Raw genomic sequence first — 25051 nt, forward strand, 5'->3', positions numbered from 1 at the left:
CAGATGCAGAAATTTGTACCAGTTCTATTGGGCACTAAGGTTTTTTTTTTTTCTTTTTTTTTTCGTTTTTATTGTTAATCTTCTGTGAATACAAGTGCCATGAATGGGTAGGCTAGGTAAAACAAAGGGTATTCTGGAGTGATCACTTCTGATCTAGCGAAATGAGCACTGAACAAAAAAAAATGGCTTCAAAACCAATTCAACAATTTCATTAATAGTAATCAAATAATCAAAATGTTAGTTTAATTTAACTAAAATATGTGCAACTGATGTTCTGTTTCTTGAATGTAAACTGACCTTAATGAATCTTAATATATAAAATTCTCCTCAACTAAAGAATAACTCATTTATTTAAATAAAGGCACTCTCCAGGTAATATTATATAGAATTATATCTTTCAAAAATAGCCTTGCATGTCTACATAATACGTCGCCTCCATCCTGTGAAGTCAGACGACTGCGCAGTACAATAAGTCTAGTTTCCTAAAAACGCAGAAAGAAGTCTGGAAATCTGAGATTTCGAGCTTGAGCCTTTGGGTTCTGTTCCAGCAGCTGGTAGTTTTCCTTCACACTTGGGTCCAGCAGGATCAAAAGTTCCGCATACTAAATTAGGCAAACCAGCACCCAATGCCTCTACTGTTCTCTCTAATATTACGATAGCTTGTTTGCCGCATTTTGTTTCCAGATCAGTATTGATACAGTTGGAGAGCCTCATAATGCCGCTGACGAATAATAAAAGATAGGTCATTACATAATTAGCTTAATTAAGTGCTATGCGTTTAAATACTATAAAAACAAGGCATATATTAATAACAAAAATTATTAAAGCAATGAGGTGGAGTGTCTATATTGCCCTGCTAAATAAATACCAATGTTATACCATTAAAACGATTCCTAAACCAACATTAAAATTGTTGCAAATTTTACAAATTTTTGTTTCAAGTTTTACTAAAAGATAAGCCAGTACACTTGATAATGTTGGACTTGCATAACAATTCAAGTAAACAAAGGTAGAAACAAATATATAGAGCACTTCGCTTCAAGAGATTTTAATTCACAAACCTTTATAGTAAAAGAATCCTACATAAAGAAAACTCTCATAAAACGTTGAGGGCACTGAAAATCGACTATTAATTTTCGCTTTGTAACCTGAATATCAGATTCCTATTGAAGTTAATTATTATCTCTTCTGATGGAGTTTTACATAAAAAGCTTTTCTTTTAGTGGCTAATAACTTCGAATAATAAGAGGATGTCCTGCCGTACTGTTCTTGATGGCTTATTAAGAGGAATGTATACATGATTTTCTAAATTTCATGACAATACTATCATGTAATCCAAAATGTGGGAGGGTACGCTCCGGAGAATAAATGATGTCAAAACAACAGTGTTGCATCTATTACACCAAGGGCTCTAAACCTTTTTTTGTATAATAAAATTTTTCTGACAAACTCACCTCTTCTGTTCTAGTTTGAAAATTTGTAAAGGAAGTGTCATCAAAAAATATAAATTTGAAAAGACTTCGTTGTTTAAAGCGACATTCTGTGCATTACAACTTGAAAAGAAACACGAGAAGCAAAAAAGTGTATTTTGGAAATAGTTCCTTTCCTTATGGGCTGCACCAGTACAAGCAAAGTAGTCTCTTGCTATTATTGTCTTTAAACGTCCTAAATATTGATAAACTTATCTGCTAGGAGAGGTTCAACAACCTTTTCAGAATGATATGCAATTCTTTAAATATCATGCAATGTTAAAATTCGAAACATACATATATATTTGATGAAAATGAGCTGGAGAATATAGAGCACAAGAATAATACAGCACTACTATTATTGATAAAGGTACTTCCGTCAATGGCGAGAATTCAGGCAGGTGCCACTTCAACTTATTCTATAGTATCTGCTACTATAATGTAACTTTTATATGCGTATGTCCAAATATATTCTATTACTAGCAGTTAACATTAACAATAAGGAAATTATTGCTAATTCGTATAAGATACGATTGAGTAATGTAAAAAAGATAGTTATGTAAAAAGCTATATGCAAGAACTTATATATAAACATATATCAAGAGCGTAGAAACATTGGAAAGCAACGCTCCAGTAAAATATAGACAGAAAATCAGTTTTCTCTAAGATTTGAAATTTTTTCATAATTCTAGTCTGTGAAAAGATATGCGAAATCGAGGAAAGAAAATTATAAACAGACCAAGACGAGAGCCAGGTTGGACTTTTGCGACGAATGAACGGCAAGTTCCATTTATTTTAAATAACATGTACCCATAAAACAGATCACTGTGGAGATATTCAAATATTTATTATAATATCTGACCCGAAGACGTCATCAATAGCAAACTGGCTGGAGGGCGAATAAAGATAATAAGAACAGTGTAGGCAGAATTAAGTGAAAATAAAACAAGAAACACACCATTAATTTTCTACGATAACTCAGAAGCAGAACATGTAAGAACATTTGTTTTAAATAATCGTGCGGGAGGGGAATAATTACTCCATGGTTCCACCATTCGCACTGGGGATTACTAAGAGAGTCTAAGATAAAGCTGGTCCCAGCGACTAAACTGAAGAAAATGTGCGTGAATACACAATAGGACAGATATAGTTTCTAACTCCTGTCTTTCCAGAAAAACCCATTGGCATCTTAAATCAGGCTATGCACGCTCAAGCAAGTTTTTCGAACTTGCTTGAGTCTGCATAGTCCGCTATAGTCAGGGCAAGGCGGGGCATTACTTGAACTGAAAAATCTCCGAAGCTTCTCTGCATGCAAGTCAAATTAAAAGTTTCATCGCTTTGATAAATAACAATGCTTTCCTGAACCCATAAATTCATGATTGCGATACTAAGTAGCATCTACCAAAAAAAAAAAAAAAAAAAAGAAGAAGAAGAAAATGGCACTATGAGTGTGTTTTAAAACATAGGAAGAAAAATTTATTTGGGTTCTTTCAGCGAAGACAAGCGTATATAAAGAGTTGGTCGTGAATAATAGGAATCAACTCTCGTCCTCTCACATTACCGAAATCTTCTCGTATTGTACTTTTGAAGTGTTCATGACAAAAAGGCGAAGTGATTAAAAAGAGATTTAATATAACTATTGTTATCAGGATTCATGTGAGTAGAATGAGAAACACAGCCATACAAGAAATTAAAATTTAGCGAATCATTTTTGACATCATACACGAAATTAAATACGTACGATGAGAGCTGATAGGATAAGCTGAATAGAGTAAACAGAGTGGTAGGAATATGTTAAGTATAACAAAATAAAATTAAAGGCGTATGTGGCATCAGACTGAAGAATGAAATGTCCCAAAACACATGGACAATGTGAGTAGAGGGGTGATGGATAGGAATGATGGAGGGGACGTAGATGACCCGAAAGTAAAATGACTGTAATGAAAGTAAAATGGACACGTCATCTTCGAAAAACTAAATAAAATTAAGAAGCCTTTCGACTGGCTTGCTTTCTCTCAACGTCGCTGAGAGAAGGCAAAATAGAGGAGAATCAATTAAGTGGATCAGACAGCTTCTTGAAAAATGAAAGAAGAAGGTGGAATACAATTTGTTTTGTATTTTAACTTTCTGTCAAAATAATGAAAATTGGGAAGAACTTTCCTGACGTGAACATACAGTGTTAATTTTACCCCCCACCACTTCCGCCACACGCACTTTCACAGAATACATGAACATAACTCACCAGCATAAACTAGCTAAACGATCTGTGGGTTTTTCTTCTGGAATATATTCTATCACTGCTTGCATATCTAATATGCATTTTTTACTATCATCTTCGGCTAGGTAGTCGGATAAACAAGGAGACTGCTCCAGGAACTCTGAAAATTAACAATTATTTTTGTATTTTCGACATATGCATAAACTACATATTTTGCACAAAGCTAAAATTAACAGTGTTTATAAAATATATTTTTTAAAATTAACATTTGTTATAAAATATTCGCTGTCACTGATGCATAATTCTGAGTATTCGAATTATACACGTACAATAAAATATTCATTATCAGAGATGCATAATTCTAATACTGAACATCTGAATTATCCACATACAAATAAAACCCAGCTATAAAGAATTTCTTATGCTTAAAATGTATTAGACGCCTGTACCATAAAGCCAAACTCTAATTTTGACACTATTAATAAGTACAGAAATCTGAAACAAGACAATATTTAAATAGAGTAGTTTCGAATCCAAATATTTTATGACATTTCTGAATGAATTTATGAAGATGTGTTGTGAATGTTAGATCAGTTTTATTCCCCAAAACATTGATTTGTATAACTGTGATTATTTTATTTCCATTCATACTTATGGCGCCTCCGTAGCCAGGTGGGAAGGAACAGCAGTGCGTAGCACACTCTTCTTGATTAGACCGGGGTTCGAGCCCGTCACCACCAAATACGCAGGGTGCGGAAAGGTCAGGGAATGACTACCGCATATTCCCGGAGCAATATGGCCTTAGTTGCTAATGCTCCTAAAAACCAAATAACAAACAAACAAACAAACATTCATACTTAAGATCATACAGCATTTTAGGGCTGTAAGCCTCAGGTTGAGAAAAAGTTAACTGATATGCAAGTTAGAGCAAATGCATCATTTCTGCACGCCAACTACTAACTAGTAATTGGCATCGTTTAAGTTAATCTCATATTGTTAATACTTTCACAGCGAGTTACCATGATATTGCACTACCTCGAATAAGTAACGCTTCACCAGTGAAGAAGACTAATGTTACTTATTCTCGGTGGATACCAGTACCACCTAGACATAGTAGCTGGCTTCATGCATAAATGATGCATTTGCACTAAATTGCATGTCAGTTCCATTCATACTTTATTGAAAATTGATGATATGGTTACAAAGATTGCAAAATGTGTACATTTATATTAATCAGATCAATTTCAAGCTTGTTAGGGGAAGTTAATTTCAAAAGACTTTAAGGTAATTTGAATTGCGTGTTGGTTGAACTGTTATATCCAAGGGATCATTAGAAAACTATTCGCTTGAATAAGGGGTTATTGATGCCATAGTTTGGACCTTAGGTAGGAGGATGCAGTATGGCTGTGTCAGTGGGCTCGGTGACAATATACCAGAATTGCAAAAGATTGGTTACTATTGATTTGTTATTCAAAATCTATGCTACAATGCTGTTCTTCAGCTATTTCAGGTCTTATGCAGTTGATAAGTCGCATGACTGCCCTTATCCGTCGAAAGATGGGCCTATCCGTTACTAAGTAGGCATCCCACGATTTCTGTCCACTTCGTGTATACTGTATAAAAGCTGAAAAATAAAAGCCATCTTGGGTGTATTATCTCCCTAAAATTGAGTGTATTCCTTGTCGATTTTGTTGGACATAAAACTCGAGTTTCTGCGAGAACAATCCTCTCTATCCTCTCTTGAGACTGATTAAATCAGTCACAGATTGAAGGAAAATTTCGTTAGGTAATTAGTAAAATAATTCTTTGTACGTTGTTCGGAGTTCCGCATGTGTATTGGAATAATGAAAGCTTCTTTGAGTCAACATAGATATTCCCCTGAATCTAGTGAATCTGTTAGCATCGACAAAAGTTTAAAACTCTTAATTGAGAACAAAATGCCTTATGCACATACAGGCATACAGTATGAAATGGAAGATAGTTTTATAGATATCAAAAAATATAACAATATACATATCAAAAGAAATGACACTATAAAGTAAAAAAAGTAAATTGCAGCCATTATCAACCCACTGCAGGATGGAAGCCTCCTCAACAATTCATGCTGAGGGAAATGGACCATAATCTGCCACGCTGGTCCAGTGCGGGTTGGCAGATCGACCGTATTTAGCAGTCAGGGGCTTGAAACCCGGTCTACTCAAAGAGCGTGTGCCACTCGCACTCCCGCTCCTGACCACTCGGCTACGGTGGCCTTAATGACACTATAGTCGACGTTAATTTTACTAATACAAAATGAATGTTATATGTTATTCGTCATAATTCTCTATCAAGAGTTGATAGAAAATTATGACGTCATCCTAACTCATTCCGCTAGTAGAGTTCGAAACGTATAACAGTAGCAAGCCCATGTAAGTGTATTCGATATACAGTATACGTTGGAAACTTACCATTTTGAGCTTCCGATCCAGGCGTACAAAAGTCCTTCATAGTCGCCTCTGGTACGTCAAATATTATTTGGATCAATTCCTTCTGCATTTGCGTTAGATATTTTGACGTGTAATTTTTAAAACACTCTTCCATTTCGCTATAAGCCCTATAAATAAATAAATGTAAACATATATGAATACTTCTTTCAAAACTGTCCTTGAGCATTTTTCAATCATGAAACAAGTTAGATTTCTTAAAGCAAAAGGAATTTTGTCCAGTGGTAATGGACATTTTGAATTATCGAAAAAAAATATTGAAACAATTAATGAAAGGCAGAACGTGATTACCCTTTTTAAGGAATTATTTAAATACGAATAACACTAATTAAGGGAGGTGATGTCTTGCTATCAAGTGAATTTTATTATGTAAAACGTATTAAGTTAGTGAAACTTTTACATGTTCACGTTAATAATTGGCGATGTTTTTGTATTCTGTATTGAATAGTTTGAATTCAATATGAAATCCAAAACATTGCCAATTATAACGTGAAGACAATAACGATACACAATAAAATTCCTTAATAGCAACAGCTCACGCGCTTTAATTAGTATTATTGACATTTAATTAATTCTTACGAAAACCCACATAATGCCCTTCTCTCATTTCCTCTAAGTGTCCTCCTTGACAAAATAGTCGTTTGGGCACTTGTGATTTGTTTGGAGAAGTAGGTTCCACTCTGATCGGAGACTGAAAAAAATTTCTAAAGGTCTCTTCAATCGAAGCTGCAGTTCACTCCTAGGGGGGCTCCCCGGGGGGCTGTTTGGTGGGGTACCCTACCTTGACTTATACTGGATTTTTCAGCCAGCAAAACATGAAAATTGGCCTACACCATTCATCATCCACGTGGACCTGTTCGCGTCGAACTTTTTTAGAGTGTATTAATATTCTAAAAACTCTGTTATGAAACATTTTGTTAGAGCGTAACTTTTTATATTAAATGAAATTTCAGCGATCCCATTAATTAAATATTACCACACATGAAATCCCAATAATTAATCACTTCAACATTTTTTTTGTTTTATTTTGTTTTGTTTTGGTGGATGCAAAATTAAATATTAATTTGAAAATGTAGAGTTTTATGTGAAAATTAAATAAAGCACCTTTTATTTCTATATTTATAATTTTATTCTGTTTTTAAAAGTTCACTTTAAATTATCTACTAATAGTCAAAACTTTATATTTACAGGGTAAAATGATTATACGGTCATAAATATGACGGTCAATGAGAAATTATGGGAGTGAAGTTGGAAAAAAAATTTAATTAATGATGTTGAAATTTCACATGTTTATTTAATCAAAAAACTTCTCTGAGCATTGTGGACAGGTTGCAAGGAAGGCCCATGGTGTCCTATCGATGATGTATCGAACAATTGCTAGTAGAGATAAGTACGTCATAATCCCATTGTATAAGGCTATTGTTAGACCACACTTGGAATGCTGTGTTCAGGTATGGAGGAGACGGCACCTAAAGAAAGACATTGTGCTTCTGGAAAGGGTCTAAAGACGGGTAACTCGCCTGGTCAGATCGGTAAGAGAGCATTTATATGAGGAAAGACTTCGGATATGGGGGTTGCAGAGCTTGGAAACCAGGCACCTTAGAGGAGACTTGGTTGAAGTGTTTAAGGCTCTGAGAGGCATAAGCAAAATGAAGGAGCACAAAATTTCACGGTTATAAATGTTTCTAGAAGTAGGGGCCATAATTTAAATTTACGATGGTAGTTGTTTAGACTGGATTGCAGGAAGTTTTATTTTAGCCAGGGAGTTATAAATTACTGGAATAAGTTACCTATATGGGTGGTAGAGGCTGACAGTTTTGGGAAATTCAAAGGTCAGCTGGATGGGGAAGACTTAAGTTGTCCATTTCCTTTTCTCTTATTTATTAATTATTATAATTATTTTTTTAAATTTTTTTGATTATTGTTATTTTTTGTTATTTTATTATTATTGTTATTTATTTATTTTTATTATTTTTATTATTATTTATTTATTTATTTTTTTTTTTTTTGGCTGATGCAGCATAAGCCACAAGCTTCCTTGCACCATGTGGCCATTGCTAATATTAAAATTTAATTTGCTTTACATTACCAAAAAGTGGCCAGTTATAATTATATTTGTATTGTCATTTAGTTCTGTTTAATACGTGTTTTTAAAACTATCGCTGTAGTTTCAGTTATTTGTATTTACATGAATAGGGATACTTATATGATAAGGATATACAGTATATAGTTTGCAATTTCTGATGGACAGATAATAGATAGGATACATTATGCATTGTTTTGTTTTCGCATTTAATATATGAAAGTGTCAAAAATAAATATTTCTCTGAAAATAAGTTTGTTTTGTTTATGTGCAAAGAAACTTATTTTTAATTCTAATTTAATTTTTAAGTTTCATTCTCTGCTGAACTATCACTAGGACTGCAGAATGTACTTAAGACTATTCCCACATTGATTAATTCCGAAGTTAACGTACTTCAGTTTGTACTGTTAGAAAAAGCCATCCCAAATTCCATTAGTATTTGTGATCTTCCCTTTCTTTCATTTCACTTCTCTAGGTTATGACCGTTCTGCTGCGTCACCACCGCAGAAAAACGGTCAACGTACATGAGCACTTAGAAATGCAATCCCCAAAGATCTTTCAGCTGTCTGAGACGGACTCCCTTTCTATCAGCTTTGAAGAAATAAACAAAACAGATTCAGGCGACAGCTATATTTTTTGCCAGTAGGCCAAAATAAAGATGTGTTTGGAAAACAGGTACTGCAGTGCAATATATATGCACTGATTTGTAGTATTTTTATGGTCAGTACAGTCCTTAGGTTCAGAGTAAATATAAATCACCTATATAATATCGGTGTAGAAACATCATAGTTTACCCAAAAATTTGAACAACGTATGTAGTGAAAAGTCATCGTTTTAATAGTATATCATATTGTGGGTGTCTTTACAACGAGATAGCTGGTATTGCACTACTTCCAATAAATAACACTTCTCTAGTAGAGAAGACTACTGTTATTTATTTTCAGTGGATACCACAACCCAGACGATCGTTTCGAAGCTAGTAGGCCTCATCATCGGTGGGTGGGCAGGTACCCGGGTCAATATGACATACAGTTAAAACGATGCTTTTACACTACATACGTAGTTCAAATTCATGGGTAAACTATGGTGTATCTACACCGATATTATATAGTTAATTACCTAACCGATAAGAAATTATGCCTTGTGCACTTCGTCTTCTAATATAAATCAAAGGCGCCTCGGTAGCCAGGTGGGCAGGAGCAGCAGTGCGTAGCCCACGCTTCTTAATCAGACCAGGGTTCGAGCCCGTGACCACCAAATACAGAGAATGCGAAAAGGTCAGGGAATGACCACCGCATATCCCCGGAGCAATATGGCCTTAGTTGCTAATGATCCTAAAAACCAAATAATAAAAAAACAAACAATAAAAATCAACGTAAGTTTAAACCTGATAGCCAAAAAGGGGCTGTTACATTTGAATTGCGTACACCTGATAAAAATCTGGGCTAGAAAATTTCATGTCTCAAAAAACTTGGTAACAGGAAATTAAGAAAAAAAATCGCAATTTGCAATCGAATATATAATGATTTTAAAATCACTAGATATTCGATTTTTTAACTATTCTGTTTAAAAAGTTATGCCAGTTGGCAGTTTTTAAAGAAATTCGCACGCTGATATTATTTTGATTCGTACATAAATACATATGCAGCTTCGGCTTGCCTTAGAAAAACCAAAACTTACGCCTCTGTTCAAGATCCATTTTACTATTGGAGACGGCACAGTTTTGTCCTAAAAGTATCTGTTACCTTACTTTTTAAATAGACCATGCAATATGAAAATTACTATAAAAATTCAAATCCAGTTTTTATTTATTTTTTTTTTTACAGTATTTTTCTTGTCATCCTGCCATGGGTTATACGATAGTATTTTCATTATAATATACTTTATTGATTAACTAGCATATTAAATGCAGTTAAAACGAAGCTATCAATCTAATAATTTTGAAACTATTGTACTCGATTTGTATAGTTTTTCAGTGCGTACTTCAATTTTATTTAATAAAAGTTCAATACGTACAATCATATTAATAAAATTCATTGTTCCGCCATTGACTTATTTCGAAAGGCGTGTTATTTCTGCAAAAACTGAAAAATGACATATATTTCCACGCGGGCTTAAAACCTGTTAATAACAAGGACTCGCATAATCAAGAGTGTTTACTTACTCACAAAACGTGACAACTCCGTCCTTGTCTACAGGAACGAGATTATTTCCTTGGGCACTTAACATCATTGTGGCCATACATAGATCCAGTTCTCTCCAGTGGCATGACTCTGCTGCTTCCACCATCTGGTAGCCACCTAGAAGCAAATAGTTAACAGAATTAAATTTTGCGAATGGCAGAGATTATCCCTTCGCCTCGATAACACGTAGAAAGGGGAAATAAAATTATAGTTCTAAAGAAGATAAATGTTCTTTCTCTCCACGTGCAAATTACACTTCATATGCATGTATATTTTTGTTTTACAATATCTTCCACGTTAAGGTGTTGCTAAATATGCAGGATAGCAATAAGTACCAATAACCTACGCATCAGTTGAGAGGGGTTTGCGGAAAGACTAGAAAAGATAGAATAAGAAACGCGGCTGTTAGAGAGAAACTGCGAGAAGAAAGATTACAAGAAAATATTGAGAGGAACAGACTTAGATGGTTTTTACATACACTTGGGGGTTCAAAGAAAGTGCATCACCTAGGAATTTCGCATTTCTAGCCCTTTTTCGCGATGGTATGTTACATTAATGACTAGCATCACAAACAGAAAAATAAACAAAAGATATTTATTAATAGTTAAGACGCAGCTAAATAATATTTGTCAGGTCCTCTCAAAATACTCCAAAATGAGCATTTGGAACCTTTATACAACAGTTTGGTAAACACGACAATTATGGCTGAAATTTTATCAGAAGCACTCAATTTTCTTCAGTTTATCATTTCAAATGGAAAACAAAATGAAAAGTTCACAGGTGCAAACTAATATTATGTTGAACCGCCTCTGGCCCTGATGACAGCAGCACACCATCAAGGCATTGACAAGATCGATTTCTGAAGATAATCAACTGATAGTTCGTGGTTCCAAACACGAATTATGAAGTTCACGAAGGGTCTTTGGTTTCTTTCTGGCAACTGCAGATTCCACACGATGCCAACAGTTCTTATAGGATTCAGGTCCGGCCTGTTTCCTGGCCAGCTCCAGCTAAGAGTTGAAATGAACCGTTCTTCTAATCATTTTTTCACCTGTAACAAATGTAAACACATTACTATCGAACTTCTAATGCAGAAATGAAGCTGAAGTAACTACAGAAGTGCCTACTTACACTTTTCGCCCGATGACAAGGAGCAGAGTCGTCCTCAAAGATGCGGTTACTTGGTAGGTTGAAATGGTCTCTAATGGTTGGCAGCAATTTTCCTTCCAATATAGCCAGGTATCCATTGGCATGTTCGGAAACTTTTATAAACTGCAGGTAACCTACTCCGCGATACGAAATGCACCCCCATATCATTTGGCCGGTAGGAAATTTCACTGTAGACACCATACAGTCTGGATGGTATTCTTCACCACGTCTACGGCGAATCGTTTGTCTCCCATCAGAGCCATATAGGTTGAATTTCTTCTCATCCGAGAAAATAACTGACTTCCACTGCTCGGGGGGTCCATTTGACATGCTTCTTACGCCAAATTAATCGGGCCTTTTTCATTTTTTGTGTGAGGAAAAGCTACAAGTTCATTTTTGAAGAGGCGTATTCTGGCTGTTACTGCACTTGCTACCACTCCTACGGTTTTTAAGGCATAAGCGCTTCAAAATACGGTTTTTAAGGCATAAGCGCTTCAAAATACGGTTTTTAAGGCATAAGCGCTTCAAAATACGGTTTTTAAGGCATAAGCGCTTCAAAACGAGGTCCTGTTTTGGCGTGGAGACTCGTTTGCGTCAGGTTCCTTTTTTTATTTCAGCAGAACCAGTATTCCTGAGTTTGGAAAGAAATCTAGTCACTGTCGACTGATTACAAGACACTCCAAAAGCAATATGAAGGGAAGAACATCCTTCCTCACGTAAAGCAACAATAGCACTTTTTCTTCGTGGCATCAGCTGCACGTAACTCGCCATACTGACACAAGCAAGGAATGACTGCAACTCTTGCAAAGCATACTTATATAGCTGAAAGTAACAGCTGATGCAATATTACGTCATCACCTAGGCGTGTCAATCGTATCTGATGCAATCTGTAAAAAATATTGCCATTTTCGGACGAAAATTACAATTTTTAGGGGTGATGCAGTTTCTTATAACACCAGAGTATAAAGAGAATGGAGAATGAGCTAAAGATGCTAAAAATGAAAATGGTGGGTAAAAAGACCAAGAGGGAAGGCCGAAAATATGGCGAGAGGAAGTGGACAGCGGTGTGCGGAAAAGAGGCGTTAGCTGTTCTGTCCAAATCGCTCCATCGTCTATCATAGCTCTAATCTCCATTTAGCTCTACCTTCCACCATTCCTCTTCCTACAACTCTTGGAAGATGCTGAAGGGAAAGGATTGGTGAGAAAATATAACTAAACAGAGAAAACTGCTTTCCTTATTGAGTCGGCAAGAAGCTGGAAAGACAACGCATAAGTAAGTTACGGTGTTCTTCCTCAACTATAGAAAATTAATAGATATGTTTACCTGCTTTGGTATGACCAAATGGTTTGATCAGATAGCAATGTTTATTATTATTATTATTTTCTTTCTTTCTTCCTTTTCGTGCCATGATTACGCAGTATGTGGTCATTCACGAACTGTTATAAAAAGGAAACAGTTTGGAACTATTAAATAATCATCTCCCGAATTATTTCACGGAGCACTTCTTAGACTGCTGATTATGTATAAGTAGTGAAGAATTTACTTCCTGCTAAATAAGTTTTAAATATATCCCTTTCATTTCAGATAGGGATATATTTAAAATAGATAGGTTCAATTTTTTTTTCTTAATTTACTATTTTTGTAATTACTTTTAAATGCGCTATGAAAATTGAAAATCAGTTTTACCCGAGATGAAGCTAAAAATAAATTAATAAATAACTCGATAAGTATTTAAAAAATTTTTAATTAAAATTTTTGGATTCTAATGAAATTTCGAATACTGAAAAAGAGTTAAGACAAATATAAATTTTATGAAAATCTATTCATTTGGAGTCAGGTTATTACACGCAGAGGGTCGGACATGGTAAGCTAATATCTACTTGCGCAAATGTATCTTAAAATACAGTTCTTCTTTATATAAAAACATCTCTTGGCAATTCCCGATAAATAAGTTTGAATAAAATGCCTTAATTGTAAGATTTTTTCGAATATCTTCACACAAAATGTGTACCTATTCAGACTATAGAAAGCTTTCGATAATGTAGTACACCATCGCTCGTATGCACTGTATTTCACTTTGGTTTAGGAAATAGTGATGACAGATAATAGAACTATGTGCGAATTAACGTAATTCCCACATAGTTAAGCGAATGAACATAGCTGTATCATTTTGTTCTCTATAAACAGCAAATACTGAAAATCTGAAATCTATCTATAAACTGAAATCTATCAAAGCAATTTCATAAATAAAGTGAATTTTCGTATGGCTTCAAACATTTTATTTAAAAAAATTATGGGCGTACCCTATTTTGCAGTGTAATTACTTGTAATATTTAATCCACCAAATTACAAACTTTTCCGATTCTACCAGAGAGGAAAGCGTTTCTTAAAAAAAAAAAAAAATCAAGCAGTTGCGCACCTCAATTTGAATTTCTTCATGCCCTTGAATTTGCCCCGCGAAGTGACCACATCTTCCAATATATTGGAATTATATGCATTACATTACAATTGCAATGAAAATTCTAATTAGTTGTATTCCCTATTAGTCTAGCAAGGCCATAAGCAATTTCCTGATAAGAATCAAGCCGTTTTGAATGACTTGATAGCTAATTTTCAAATCAGTACAACCTGCGTGCAGAGTCATATGTCGATCTTTCTGAATAATTTAACTAACATGTTGAACTGCGTCAAGCATTACCACTCCTACTGGTCTATCACGCCGATGTTCATTCACTGTACTTGAATGACAGTTTCTGAGCGGCTCATGAAACTTTCCCCTTTTTTCCGAAGAGATAAACAATCGTTGGTGCATACATAATACGATAAACATCACTTCGTTTAACTATAATCAGTAAAAGTCGAACGAACTTCGCTGCTCAATTACAGTACAACGAAAGAGTGACCGCTATTTTAAAAATAGAGTATCAATTCCGATCTGGCTAACTTTATATTCCATAAAGTACGTGATAAAACACGTATGACTCTGCATACGTGTTTTGTCCTTTAGGGGCCCGGCGTCTTTGGCTGTCTCCTGTTTTTGCAATTTTCATTAGAAATGAGGAATAGCTGACCGGGAAAAGCCGGGTGGGTAAAGTGCCTGCCTGGCAACCCAAAGGTCGCGGGTTCGAATCCCGCCTCGGGCTTGGATATCACGATGGTGCCGCACTATCCGGTTGGATCTCACGGCCACGATACACGAAAGAAGCAGGAAAAAAACTGTGAGCAATACACGAAGGATTAACTGGTTCCTTCGTGTATTGCTCACATCATACGATAAAAAAAAAAAAAAATGAGGAATAATATAAAAAAATTCTTATAGATATCAATACCATTTGCATATAATTTATTAAATACTAAATACAGGGCTGTGACCTCCTTTACCAAATAACCTATTGTGTGAGTAAGAAACATGATCCGGTCATAAAGAATATCTTCAAGTTTTAGTTAGAGGCGTTCTAGGTGGATACCTTTGGTTATTCTGAAGATCCCAGCAATAATCCAATTCCTCCCATATTAGACACGACATGTCCTTGTCAAAGAGACGAATTGTTTCACAAATGACTTAAGTTCCATAATGGTTTCTCGCATAGGTGGAACATAGACCTGGTCTCTCACGAATCACTACAGACTAAAATCTAAAGGAGTCAGATTAGGAGATCGCGTGGTCCACAGTTGTTGTTGTTGTTGTTATTTGGTTTTTAGTAGCATTAGCAACTAAGTCCATATTGCTCCGGGATATGCGGTGGTCATTCCCTGACCTTTCCGCATCCTCCGTATTTGGTGGTGACAGGCTCGAACCCCGGTCTAATCAAGAAGCGTGTGCTACGCACTGCTGCTCCTTCCCACCTGGCTACGGAGGCGCCTTGGTCCACAGAATCGACCTCCTCTTCCAATACTCTTCCCAGAAAACATTCTATTCGGGTATGCAAGAACTTCTTTGTGGTAATGTGGCGAAGCTCGGTCTTGTTGGAAAATCAAGTCAAATCACTGCCGTCCTGCAGCTGGGGGTATAAGTAAATTCTAAAACATGTCCAGATTCACGATGCCAGTGACAGTAACTTCTCCAAAGAAAAAGATACGTGCGCCTTCTTGGGGTTGGTAAATTCCTCCATGAATCTTGAAAGTTTCATGTCTAAAAGGTTCCTTGAAGCCAACACAAAGCTTTAAATTACGAAAAAACAGAACACCTTACAACATCACTTCATACTGAAACCACGGAAATTCCTCTTTCCACTATTCAATGCATTACATTCAACTATCTTTGAAGCTGTGGAATCATTAGATGAACATAATCTAGAGCTATCTTTCATTACACCACCATTTTCACACACGTTTTCAGTTCTAATAGGTTTATGCCTATTAGAACTGAAAATGTGTGGTGATGGTAAAAACATTCAAATTCAGTGGCGTAGCTACCATGTAGGCAGGCAAGGAAATTGCCTCCGGGCCCAGGTCCTTTAGGGGCCCGGCGTCTTTGGCTGTCTCCTGTTTTTGCAATTTTCATCAATTAAGTAGGGGCCCGAAAAAGGGTAGCTACGCTACTATTCAAAATCATAAAATTTCTCCATAAAATCTTCACTTAGATCTTCACACCTGTTAATTAAGCTATACTGTACGTATCAATTTCGATTAACTCCATATTATTAGCTGACGAACAGGGCTAGTGATATCATATGATTCGGTGGTGCTGGGAAAAACAGTCGAAAAAATATTTAATTTGTCTGTTGAGAACCAATATAAAGAATTATATTTTATTTATTTATTTATTCATTCAGTTGATTGCAAGTTAAAATAGTCCTTTGTACGGTGGGCAAGCCAGAGGGGTATATTTACAATGCAGAGAATAAGTTTACAAAAATGTAGATTCTCACTCGTCACAGATAAGCGCATTTTTCGCATTTTTCAAGCTCTTATAAGCCCTTTATGTAATGAATATCTAGATTTATTATCTTATTATATTAAGATTTATTTCTATTTATTTTTCCCCGTCTTCTTTGTTTGTTTGTATGTTACGTAATGGTTTACTTTCTATTCGTCACTTATTCGGCTCGCCATACATCTAGCATATTTTTCTTTCATATTTAAATTGTTTCTGCAACATGTGGTTGGGTAATGCTTTGCAGCCATTGATGTTTTCTATAATTATTTTCTTATTTTTTCTGTTTTTATTACCTATGTTATTTTCTTTTTTGACTATTTAGTTAAAGTTTATTTTTATGTCACATGAGTCGAGATGCTATCGTTGCTCACATTGTCATCTATAGTTCAATTCCTTCTTGATATATTCTTATTTAACTGGTACTTTGCATCCGTGGTTTGTTGTTATCATATGAATGCTCTGATTATTTCTAGTATAATTTTTCACTGCATACGGTCCATTATTCAGTAACTATTGTGTGTATGGGTCAAGTGGACGATGCATGGATTTATTTAATGTCCGAAATACAGTGATTTCCGGCCATTGTTGACCTTGCGACCAACAGTGGGGATACAATGGTCGATCTGTTTTATTTGCATTAGCAGAGGCATATGATGCAAAAAAGCAAGCCTACACATCAGCCAAAAAAAAATCCATTTCACAAATTCCTTTGCCCTAAAAGTTTGACCAGTTCTTCCTTAAATTTATTTAAGCTAGCAAATTCCAAAACGACAGATGGAATTCTTTGTTTCAGCAATCAACTGCTCGCTGGCTAAAGGCAAATTTTCGCGCATCTATTCTACAACTGTCTTTCCTCAATTTAAATTTATGCCTCCTTAGGTTTGTAATCTGAGCAAGAGGAAGAATCCATCAGCATTGAGCCTGCTCAATCCATTCAAGGCCTTATGCACATCAATCAGATCACCTCGCAGATGCATAGTCTCCAGACGCTGCAATTTTCAGAACTTAAGCTTTTTTTCGTAAGAGTATCCCTTCGTTCCCTTCACTAATCTTGTTGCCCTGCTCAGTATTCGTTCTAGCAACTCTACATTGTTCCTAAACTGAGGCCTCCAGACATGCACGCAATACTCAAGGCGCGGCCTGAATATTGCGTGATACAAAGGAATAATAACTTTCTTATCCCTACTAGCAAAATTCCTGTATATCAGTGACAAGACCCTATGGCACCTGTCTGCACTGGTCAGAAAACGTCATATCTGACTGCACAATTACCCCCAGGTAATTTTGTAGTCAATTTTGTTTATTTATTTTGTTTATTTTGTTTGTTTATTTTGTCTGTTTTATTTATTTTATTTGTCTGTCAAGTTTATTTTGTTTGTTTCGTCCTGTTTTGTCACTTTGTTGTGGTTGGTTTTCTTCTCCGTCTGCAGTGTTATTTCACGTAATGTGGACCTGATGCTATCGAGGGTGTGCCGCTAAACTTGAATTTATTGGCATTTATGTAAATTTATATTATTTTGGCATTTTTATTAATTTACATTTCTTCCAAATTATATTACGAGTTTCCTCTGCTACATCCTTTATCTCGATTTATCCTACTCCCCTTTCTTTGTCTGTTGCAACGTTACGTACTAGTTTCCTTTCTATTCGTCACTTATTTATCTTGCCATACGACTGGAATATTTTTAATTTATAGTTATGTTTATTACACCTAACTCCATGTATATTCGTATATAATTACAGTACATATATAAGGAATCAGTTATGTGTAGTGGCCATTGCTAAGTTGCCAGAATTACTGAAATGTGTGATAGAAGTAAGAATCAAAATATAAAGAAGACGAAGATCAATTTAAAGAAGATTTCTTGATCAAGTTACAAACCAATTATGTAAAAAAATTATGATTGAATGAACAATACTAAGAAATTATAACTTAATATACGGTAATAAAATTTATTAAAGATTAATAAAGAATTATCATAATAAATATATAAACATACTGGTAATGTTGTTAGTTGGGTCAAGAATAAGTAAAGAGAGTTTTCGAGCAATGAATGAAGAATTAAAGTGATTATAAAAGTACGGTTCTGAAGTTGTATAATATGTATTATGTACTAATTAGAATGATATTTAAAAGATACAGGAGATTAGCTGAGTTTAATTTCCTATATCTTTTTATATTATCATCATAATCACTACATGCTATATACTCCTTCCATCTTACTCTTTTTTTTTTTTAATTCCAAATTTCAGCTATTTGTTCTGATCAGAATCCATATTATGCATACATTTGAAAAGTTCAAATTTCTTCATCCCAGTTATCTTAGTTTGAAGCGCAAGCAATCTTGCTTGACTAAATGAAACGCCAAGAAATAAAAAATCCAGCATTTAAGCCATCGGTGTTTAGATGTAACCCATTAGAACAATTAATATGATTTTATGTAGTGTTTGATGGTAGTGTTAGGTAGTGTTAGGCTGTGGTAAAACAGAATATAGATTAAACGTACTTGTGCTTGTAGTGTGAAGAAAAAAAAAAAAAAAAAAAAAAGCTGGAACCACAAAAGTGCAAAGAATATGCAAATATAAATTAACTTCATTAAAATGGTTTATATATCAAACTAATCTAACTTGTGTGGTCTGCTTAAGTTTTAAAATTAGGTTTGAAAAGTAAAAAAAATCTGCGAAACGTAGGAAGGGTAAGAAAAGACAATTTGGGTGAAGGCGAGGCCCAATCGCAGACTAGTGTGTCGATGTGTAGGCACAGGATAGGTACATTATGTGGCGGTCTCGGAGTACACTAAAAATTTGTTTATTTTTTAATACTGATTTCGTTTGCAACAAGTTCTTAGTAACGATTTCTTAGTAACGATTTCTGTAGATTAGGCGAAAAAGTCTATAATCTGAATCCCAAAGACGGAACTTCCTCAAGAGATCTTTACTCCTTGTTCAGGCATTTAGCTAAGATACAAAATTAACTCATCCGACCATTCTTCCTTCAGAACACCCTAAATTTATAGAATTTAGTTATCCCATAGAATTTAATTGCCAGAGCAATCCTAATTAACCAAGCACCCACTGTTTTTCAACAAACATCGAATAAAGTATTCAAGGATAGATACTTGCGATGGAAGCGAATTTTGATAAACTGGTAAATTCTTTCTTAATTTTTACCAAGAATGAATAATTTAGGTTTCAAAAAATAATTTAACGCGACATTGTTAAAGTTTGATATATCCTGTAAAAAAACAAGCAAAATCAGTTTCTAAGCAAAAACAATGTCGGATATTAGTTTGACTTTCCCTTGACAAGAAATTGGGATCGAAACAACCAGTACCACTGTCACCTAACAGTAATGCGTAAGTGGACGGGATTGGCTACTGAAGAGATTTTTGTTGTTGCTGTTTTATCACTAGGGAGGAGAAGACCTTGCTCACTCTACATACCGTTACGAAATTCGTAATACTCCAAGGAGAAGTCAATTAAGAAGAAAACTGTTGATGTCGAGGATTCTCTGTCCCCCCCCCCCCTGCTGAAACCACTGGTGTTGCTGTCCAGACAGTCATACCAGCTTTCATTAAACTATCTACAGGCTGCTAAGTGATTGGACCAGAATTTAAGTATTTCCTCCTTCCTGCTTATTTTTCCTTTTCGCTGTCTTGGTTATCCTTTTCGCTGTCCTTGAATTAGAGAGACAGCATGTTAATACAGAATAGTTTTTGTTCACTGAACTAACCTGTATTTTATACGTTCATTCTTTTCTAATAATTTAAATGCGTTTAATAAATACTAATAATACTTCGCAATGGCCCTTTAATTTTATTAAAGAATGAAATTCACTAAGTCCATTTGTTATACGTCGTCTTCTGGACAGCCAAAACGAGTAGAAACTTTAAGTCGCTATTGCTTACCAGAGAAAAGATACAAAGGGCCAAAATTATTTCAATCTTTCTGTAAATCGCTTTTGAACGAAATTTTATTCGCCTTACAAATTACTTATCATAAAACCTAACGGAAATTTATTTTTCAAGTTTAGTCAGCAAAGTTTCGTTCACCACACTTATTGTTTCACAAATGCATTTCACAATTGTTTCACAAATTATTGTTCCACAGTAAATCAGTGAGCCCAGGAATTAAAAAATAATAATTACAAAAAGGAAAAAACTCACCAATGGCCACAAGAACTACGATAGTAAAGAAGGTTCTCATCTTGCAATCACAATCCAAGGAGTATCTGACTTCAAATTCAAATCTCAGTGTGTGTCTGCAGAAGCCTCGAGACCAGTTTATATCAGATGCAGTAGCTTAATCACCGCCCATTTCTAATCCCCCAGGCGATGAAAAGAAAACGTATCGACGCTGAAGGGGAAAAAAGGGGGGATAAGAAGAGGTACGAACGAGGAGTTGCGAAGTTTAGGTGCTGATTCACAGTGATTATTAAACCATATAAGTATCTTCCCTCTAGTTTGGCTTTTAATTCTTTCAGTGTCTTGTAGAGTTGCATCAAGAAATAGTGGTGATTTCTTTTCTAGAAAACCTTGAACAGTTTTCTCTTCATTGTCCCGTATTCTGCTACTTAATCACAATGCGATTAGTGACAGAGTATTTCCAGAATGTTTCGTAATAGTCGTAAATGCTCTCAGGCAAGCAAACTTTAAGATTCGTTCTTAGAAGTTGTTAAATCTGAGCATGATGACGCAAAGTGTTATTGACAGCGTCTCGGTAAATAAAAATGTCCTTCTTGCAGAGCAGATGAATTGCTTCCTCGCACTCAAAAGAAAAGTTGAAGGACTTAATATTCATTGAAAAGGGACAATTCTACTTGAAGTGCTTTAAAAATTGCACGCAGAGGCAAATGACTCAGGGAGGTGATGTAAAGATAAAATAAGTGAATTATAAGAGAGAAAAGCAACAAAAAGTCAAAGAATATGGAAAAAGCTAGTGAAATGAAATGTAAAAGAAACTGACTACTTTCGAACAAATAAAATGATGCCCTTCGAAGATCAATTTTCTGTATTCAAGTAGCAAGGTTATTCAAAAGTATCGGAAAAAAGTGATTCATTCTTTATCTCCTGCTGTTGTATTAATTGTTTCTTTCCTTTTCCGCTTATTCTTCCTTTCCGTTATACTTCTTTTATAGTGTTTTTCTTCTTCATACGTTTATTTTCTTTTCTCTATTTAGATTCAGTTGTGAATGAAAGAAAATGGCTTCCTCTGAAGGTATTCGAGTGACACTGGTATATATGGAAACTGAAGTTGGACAGATGTCGGAGAAGATTTCGATGCTAAACAACCTACTCATTTAACAAAACAAAGTCTAAGAATATTGAGTCTGTTCATGATAAACGATGCAACCCTTCGTAGTAAAAGCACCCTTTTGTACCGTCGCTAGTCTTGTTGCGCCTCTCTCTCTCTGCAACCACTTCAACAGATCTACATCTTTCCGCAAATGAGGCTTCCAGACCTCAATGCAGTGTTCAAGATGTGGCCTAACACTGCTTTATACAAAGGAATACTCACCCCCCTTATCCCTGGCAAAATTTCTGTATGTCGTTGACAAAATCCCATGAGCTGTCCTGGCATCCTGTACGCACTACTCAAAGAATGTAATATCTGACGGCATATTATATACTTACTCCCATTTCTTTTTCATTTTCCAGTACCACACACACTTGGTACGTTAATCTGGAATTATAGCAACCTATATGTAATATCTTACATTTGTCAATGTTAAACTTCTGTTGCCACTTTTCAACCCACATGCCTTATTTCTATAGATCGTATTGCAGTAGCATACACTCATTACTGTCGTTAAACACCCTGCCAACCTTTATGCCTTCTGCAAACTTAGATATTAGGCCTGATATATGCCTTCATCAATATCATTAATAAATACTGAAACAACAACGGGCTGAGCACTGAATCCTCGGGGACACCATTAATAGCATTTTTCCAAGAGCAATGCCCATTGATAACAGCTCTCTCTCATCTTCAAATAAACCATCTCTTTATCCATAGCAACAATTTGCCCTTAATGTCACATTGCTCCAATTTGTACATCAGTCTTTACAGGACCAGAATTCTCCCCCCCCCCAGAATTCCGTTCTGTGGCTGCAGTATACCATCATTCCTGTTTAGATGGTCCTGCATTACTTCTTTAACCAGTGATATTATTAGTTGCTATGAAACAAAAGTCAAGAAAAATATTACCCTTTGATCTCTCTTTGTGAATTGGAGATTACTTCGCACATCACCAGTGCATAGTTCCCTCCCCTAAATTTGGGGATGCTCTCATAATTATGCCTAAAGGTTTGCTAACATCTTTTTATGCCTCCCTTAATAAAATTGGAGACATCTCACCCATCCCAAATTCTGTTTTACATCTACCTTCAATAATTTCTATTCTACTTTCTCTTCCTTTTATCACACCATCATTCAGCTCTCAGCTCCCTATTAATCCATCAACAGTTAAACCATTGATGCACACTTCTGCATCAACATTCCGAAAAAGATCCTCATGTGTGAATGTAGATGCAAAATATTTATTCAGTTTGTCAGCAACCTAAGCAGGTTCATCAACAATTAAACCATTCGTATCTAGTGGACCGTTATGATTCCTTCCTTATACTTTACATACGTAACTACACTGGTGTGCAAAATTTAAGGACCAGTCAGGTTTTAACCTGTAGTTTCTCCTAGGAGTAGCCTGGATATGAGAAAAGAATACCAAAGGAACCTCGTGAGGTACAGAATTTATAAAGGAAACAACACCGACACAACAACGGAAACATAACGGTACAGAATGACTTTATTCAAAAATGGCATCATAGCACTGGCTGCCATGATACAGATGTATGCCAAAGATGGAACAAAAGGAAGAGGTGGTCCTCAGTAGAAGATATGGCCACCTCTAATGTTGATGCAGGCATTGCACCTCCTGTCCATACTTAGAACAACGTTGTTGATAAGTTCTTGCGATAACATCGTCCATTCCTCTGTCAGCGCCATCTTCGGCTGGTGAACATTTTCTGGTGGGCATGGACGTGCCGCTAGGCGTCTCCCCAGACTGTGCCATATGTGTTCGATGGGAACGGGCAGGCCAATCCATACGAACAATGTCCTCACTTTCCAAAAGCATATCAACAGCTGCAGTGCGATAGGGTGTGGGTTTATCATCTATAAACACGAACTCGGGGCCAATGGCACCGAGCACAGTAGCGTGCACCGGTTACAGTATCTAGAGTTGTATACGTCCATCCAAGATAACGCCTCCCCAGATGAGAACACCTCGACCGCCATATCGATCCCTTTCAGTGATGTTTGCGGGGTGATACCGTGTGCCAACCTCTCGCCAGATTAGCTGACGTTCAGAATCGCTGATGAGACTGAATCTACTCTCATCAGTAAAGAGTACCTTAAGTAAGGATTTGTGGTTGCAACTTTTAGAAATAGTGTTGGTCCTTAAGTTTTGCACACCAGTGTATATAATATCGGTGTAAATATACCATAGTTTACCCATGCGTTTAACTACCGTAGTACTTTAAGTAGTACATCTGAAATGTAATTAAAAAACGTATGGGTAAACTATCGTGTTTTTACACCGATAGTATATAGTTAATTTCTACCCATAACATATTATGCCTTGTGCATTTAGTCTTCAGTTTACATTAGTTAGGTATGGGGTTATCGTCCCATTTCACTCCTTGCGAATATGGGTAAACTGTTTGGGGCGAATGCTGGATCCACGGGTATTTAAACATGCTCCAAGATCATCAGTTGTGTTCTAACAGCCAGTATGACTTTAAAAAAGGAAAATCAAGTGAGGATGCTATTATCTCTCTAATAAGTCATATTGATAACTCCTCAGACATATGTACCCACGATTTTTTTTTTTTTTTTTGTGTGCTGTTACCTAAGCTTGGTGATTGCTGGCACCCACTGGTATTGCACAGGCGCCTCCGTAGCCAGGTGGGCAGGAGCAGCAGTGCGTAGCACACGCTTCTTGATTAGACCAAGGTTCGACCCCGTGAGCCACCAAATATGGAGGATGCGGAAAGGTCAGGGAATGACCACCGCATATCCCCGGAGCAATATGGCCTTAGTTGCTAATGCTCCAAATAACAACAACAACCAAGATGGTATTGCACTTCTTCCGGTGGGTGCGGGATTTTTGCGAATAATGCGCATATAGCAGAAAAAAAAGACCCACCTCCTCGTTGGTTAAGGACGAGCACCAGACAGCAGTTGTCCAGGTGTTGTACTGCTCCCCGGTAGCAGAGTAGCCTGATTCTTGTACAGTATGTGGTATCGGGCTAACCCTTTATACAGTTTAAACCCACGTTTCCCAACCGGGGTCCATAGAAGCTTTGAGGGGGTCCACAAGAAAAAAAAAATTGTGTTTCGGGGGTCCATAATATGAGCTAAGGGGTTCATGATAAAATATTATAAATAAAATAATTTGTTAAATAAAAATAATAATAATAAAATAAACTAATGTCATAGAAAAGTCCAGAAATCCGCAGTTAGAAGATACTCGTATTTTCTGGAACCTTCTTTAGTTGACGCAAAAAAAAAAAATTCTTTCTATAG

The 25051-nt window shown here is 35.9% G+C and overlaps 1 protein-coding gene across 2 annotated transcripts in view; it reads right to left on the bottom strand.

The window, feature by feature from the left end:
• LOC150085715 (uncharacterized) overlaps positions 1-20777 on the bottom strand; it is a 31338-nt gene extending 10561 nt beyond the window's left edge. The window contains exons 1-5 of one of the 2 annotated variants that reach the window (XM_090374198.1): positions 20632-20777; positions 10418-10553; positions 6135-6280; positions 3712-3847; positions 333-721 (exon numbers count right to left, since the gene is read on the bottom strand). In XM_090374198.1, the coding sequence (XP_090230324.1) occupies positions 475-721; positions 3712-3847; positions 6135-6280; positions 10418-10553; positions 20632-20671 (705 nt within the window). In that variant the 5' untranslated portion in view covers positions 20672-20777 and the 3' untranslated portion in view covers positions 333-474. Of the gene's footprint in view, positions 1-332; positions 722-3711; positions 3848-6134; positions 6281-10417; positions 10554-20631 lie in introns of those variants that run through there. The other variant, XM_090374197.1, reaches the window with a different exon arrangement.
• Between the last annotated feature and the right edge of the window lie 4274 nt (positions 20778-25051).

The sequence above is a fragment of the Mastigoproctus giganteus genome, chromosome 5 (assembly GCF_048544385.1).
Source record: "Mastigoproctus giganteus isolate SK-2022 chromosome 5, ASM4854438v1, whole genome shotgun sequence".
In the NCBI taxonomy this organism is placed as follows: Eukaryota; Metazoa; Arthropoda; class Arachnida; order Uropygi; family Thelyphonidae; genus Mastigoproctus; species Mastigoproctus giganteus.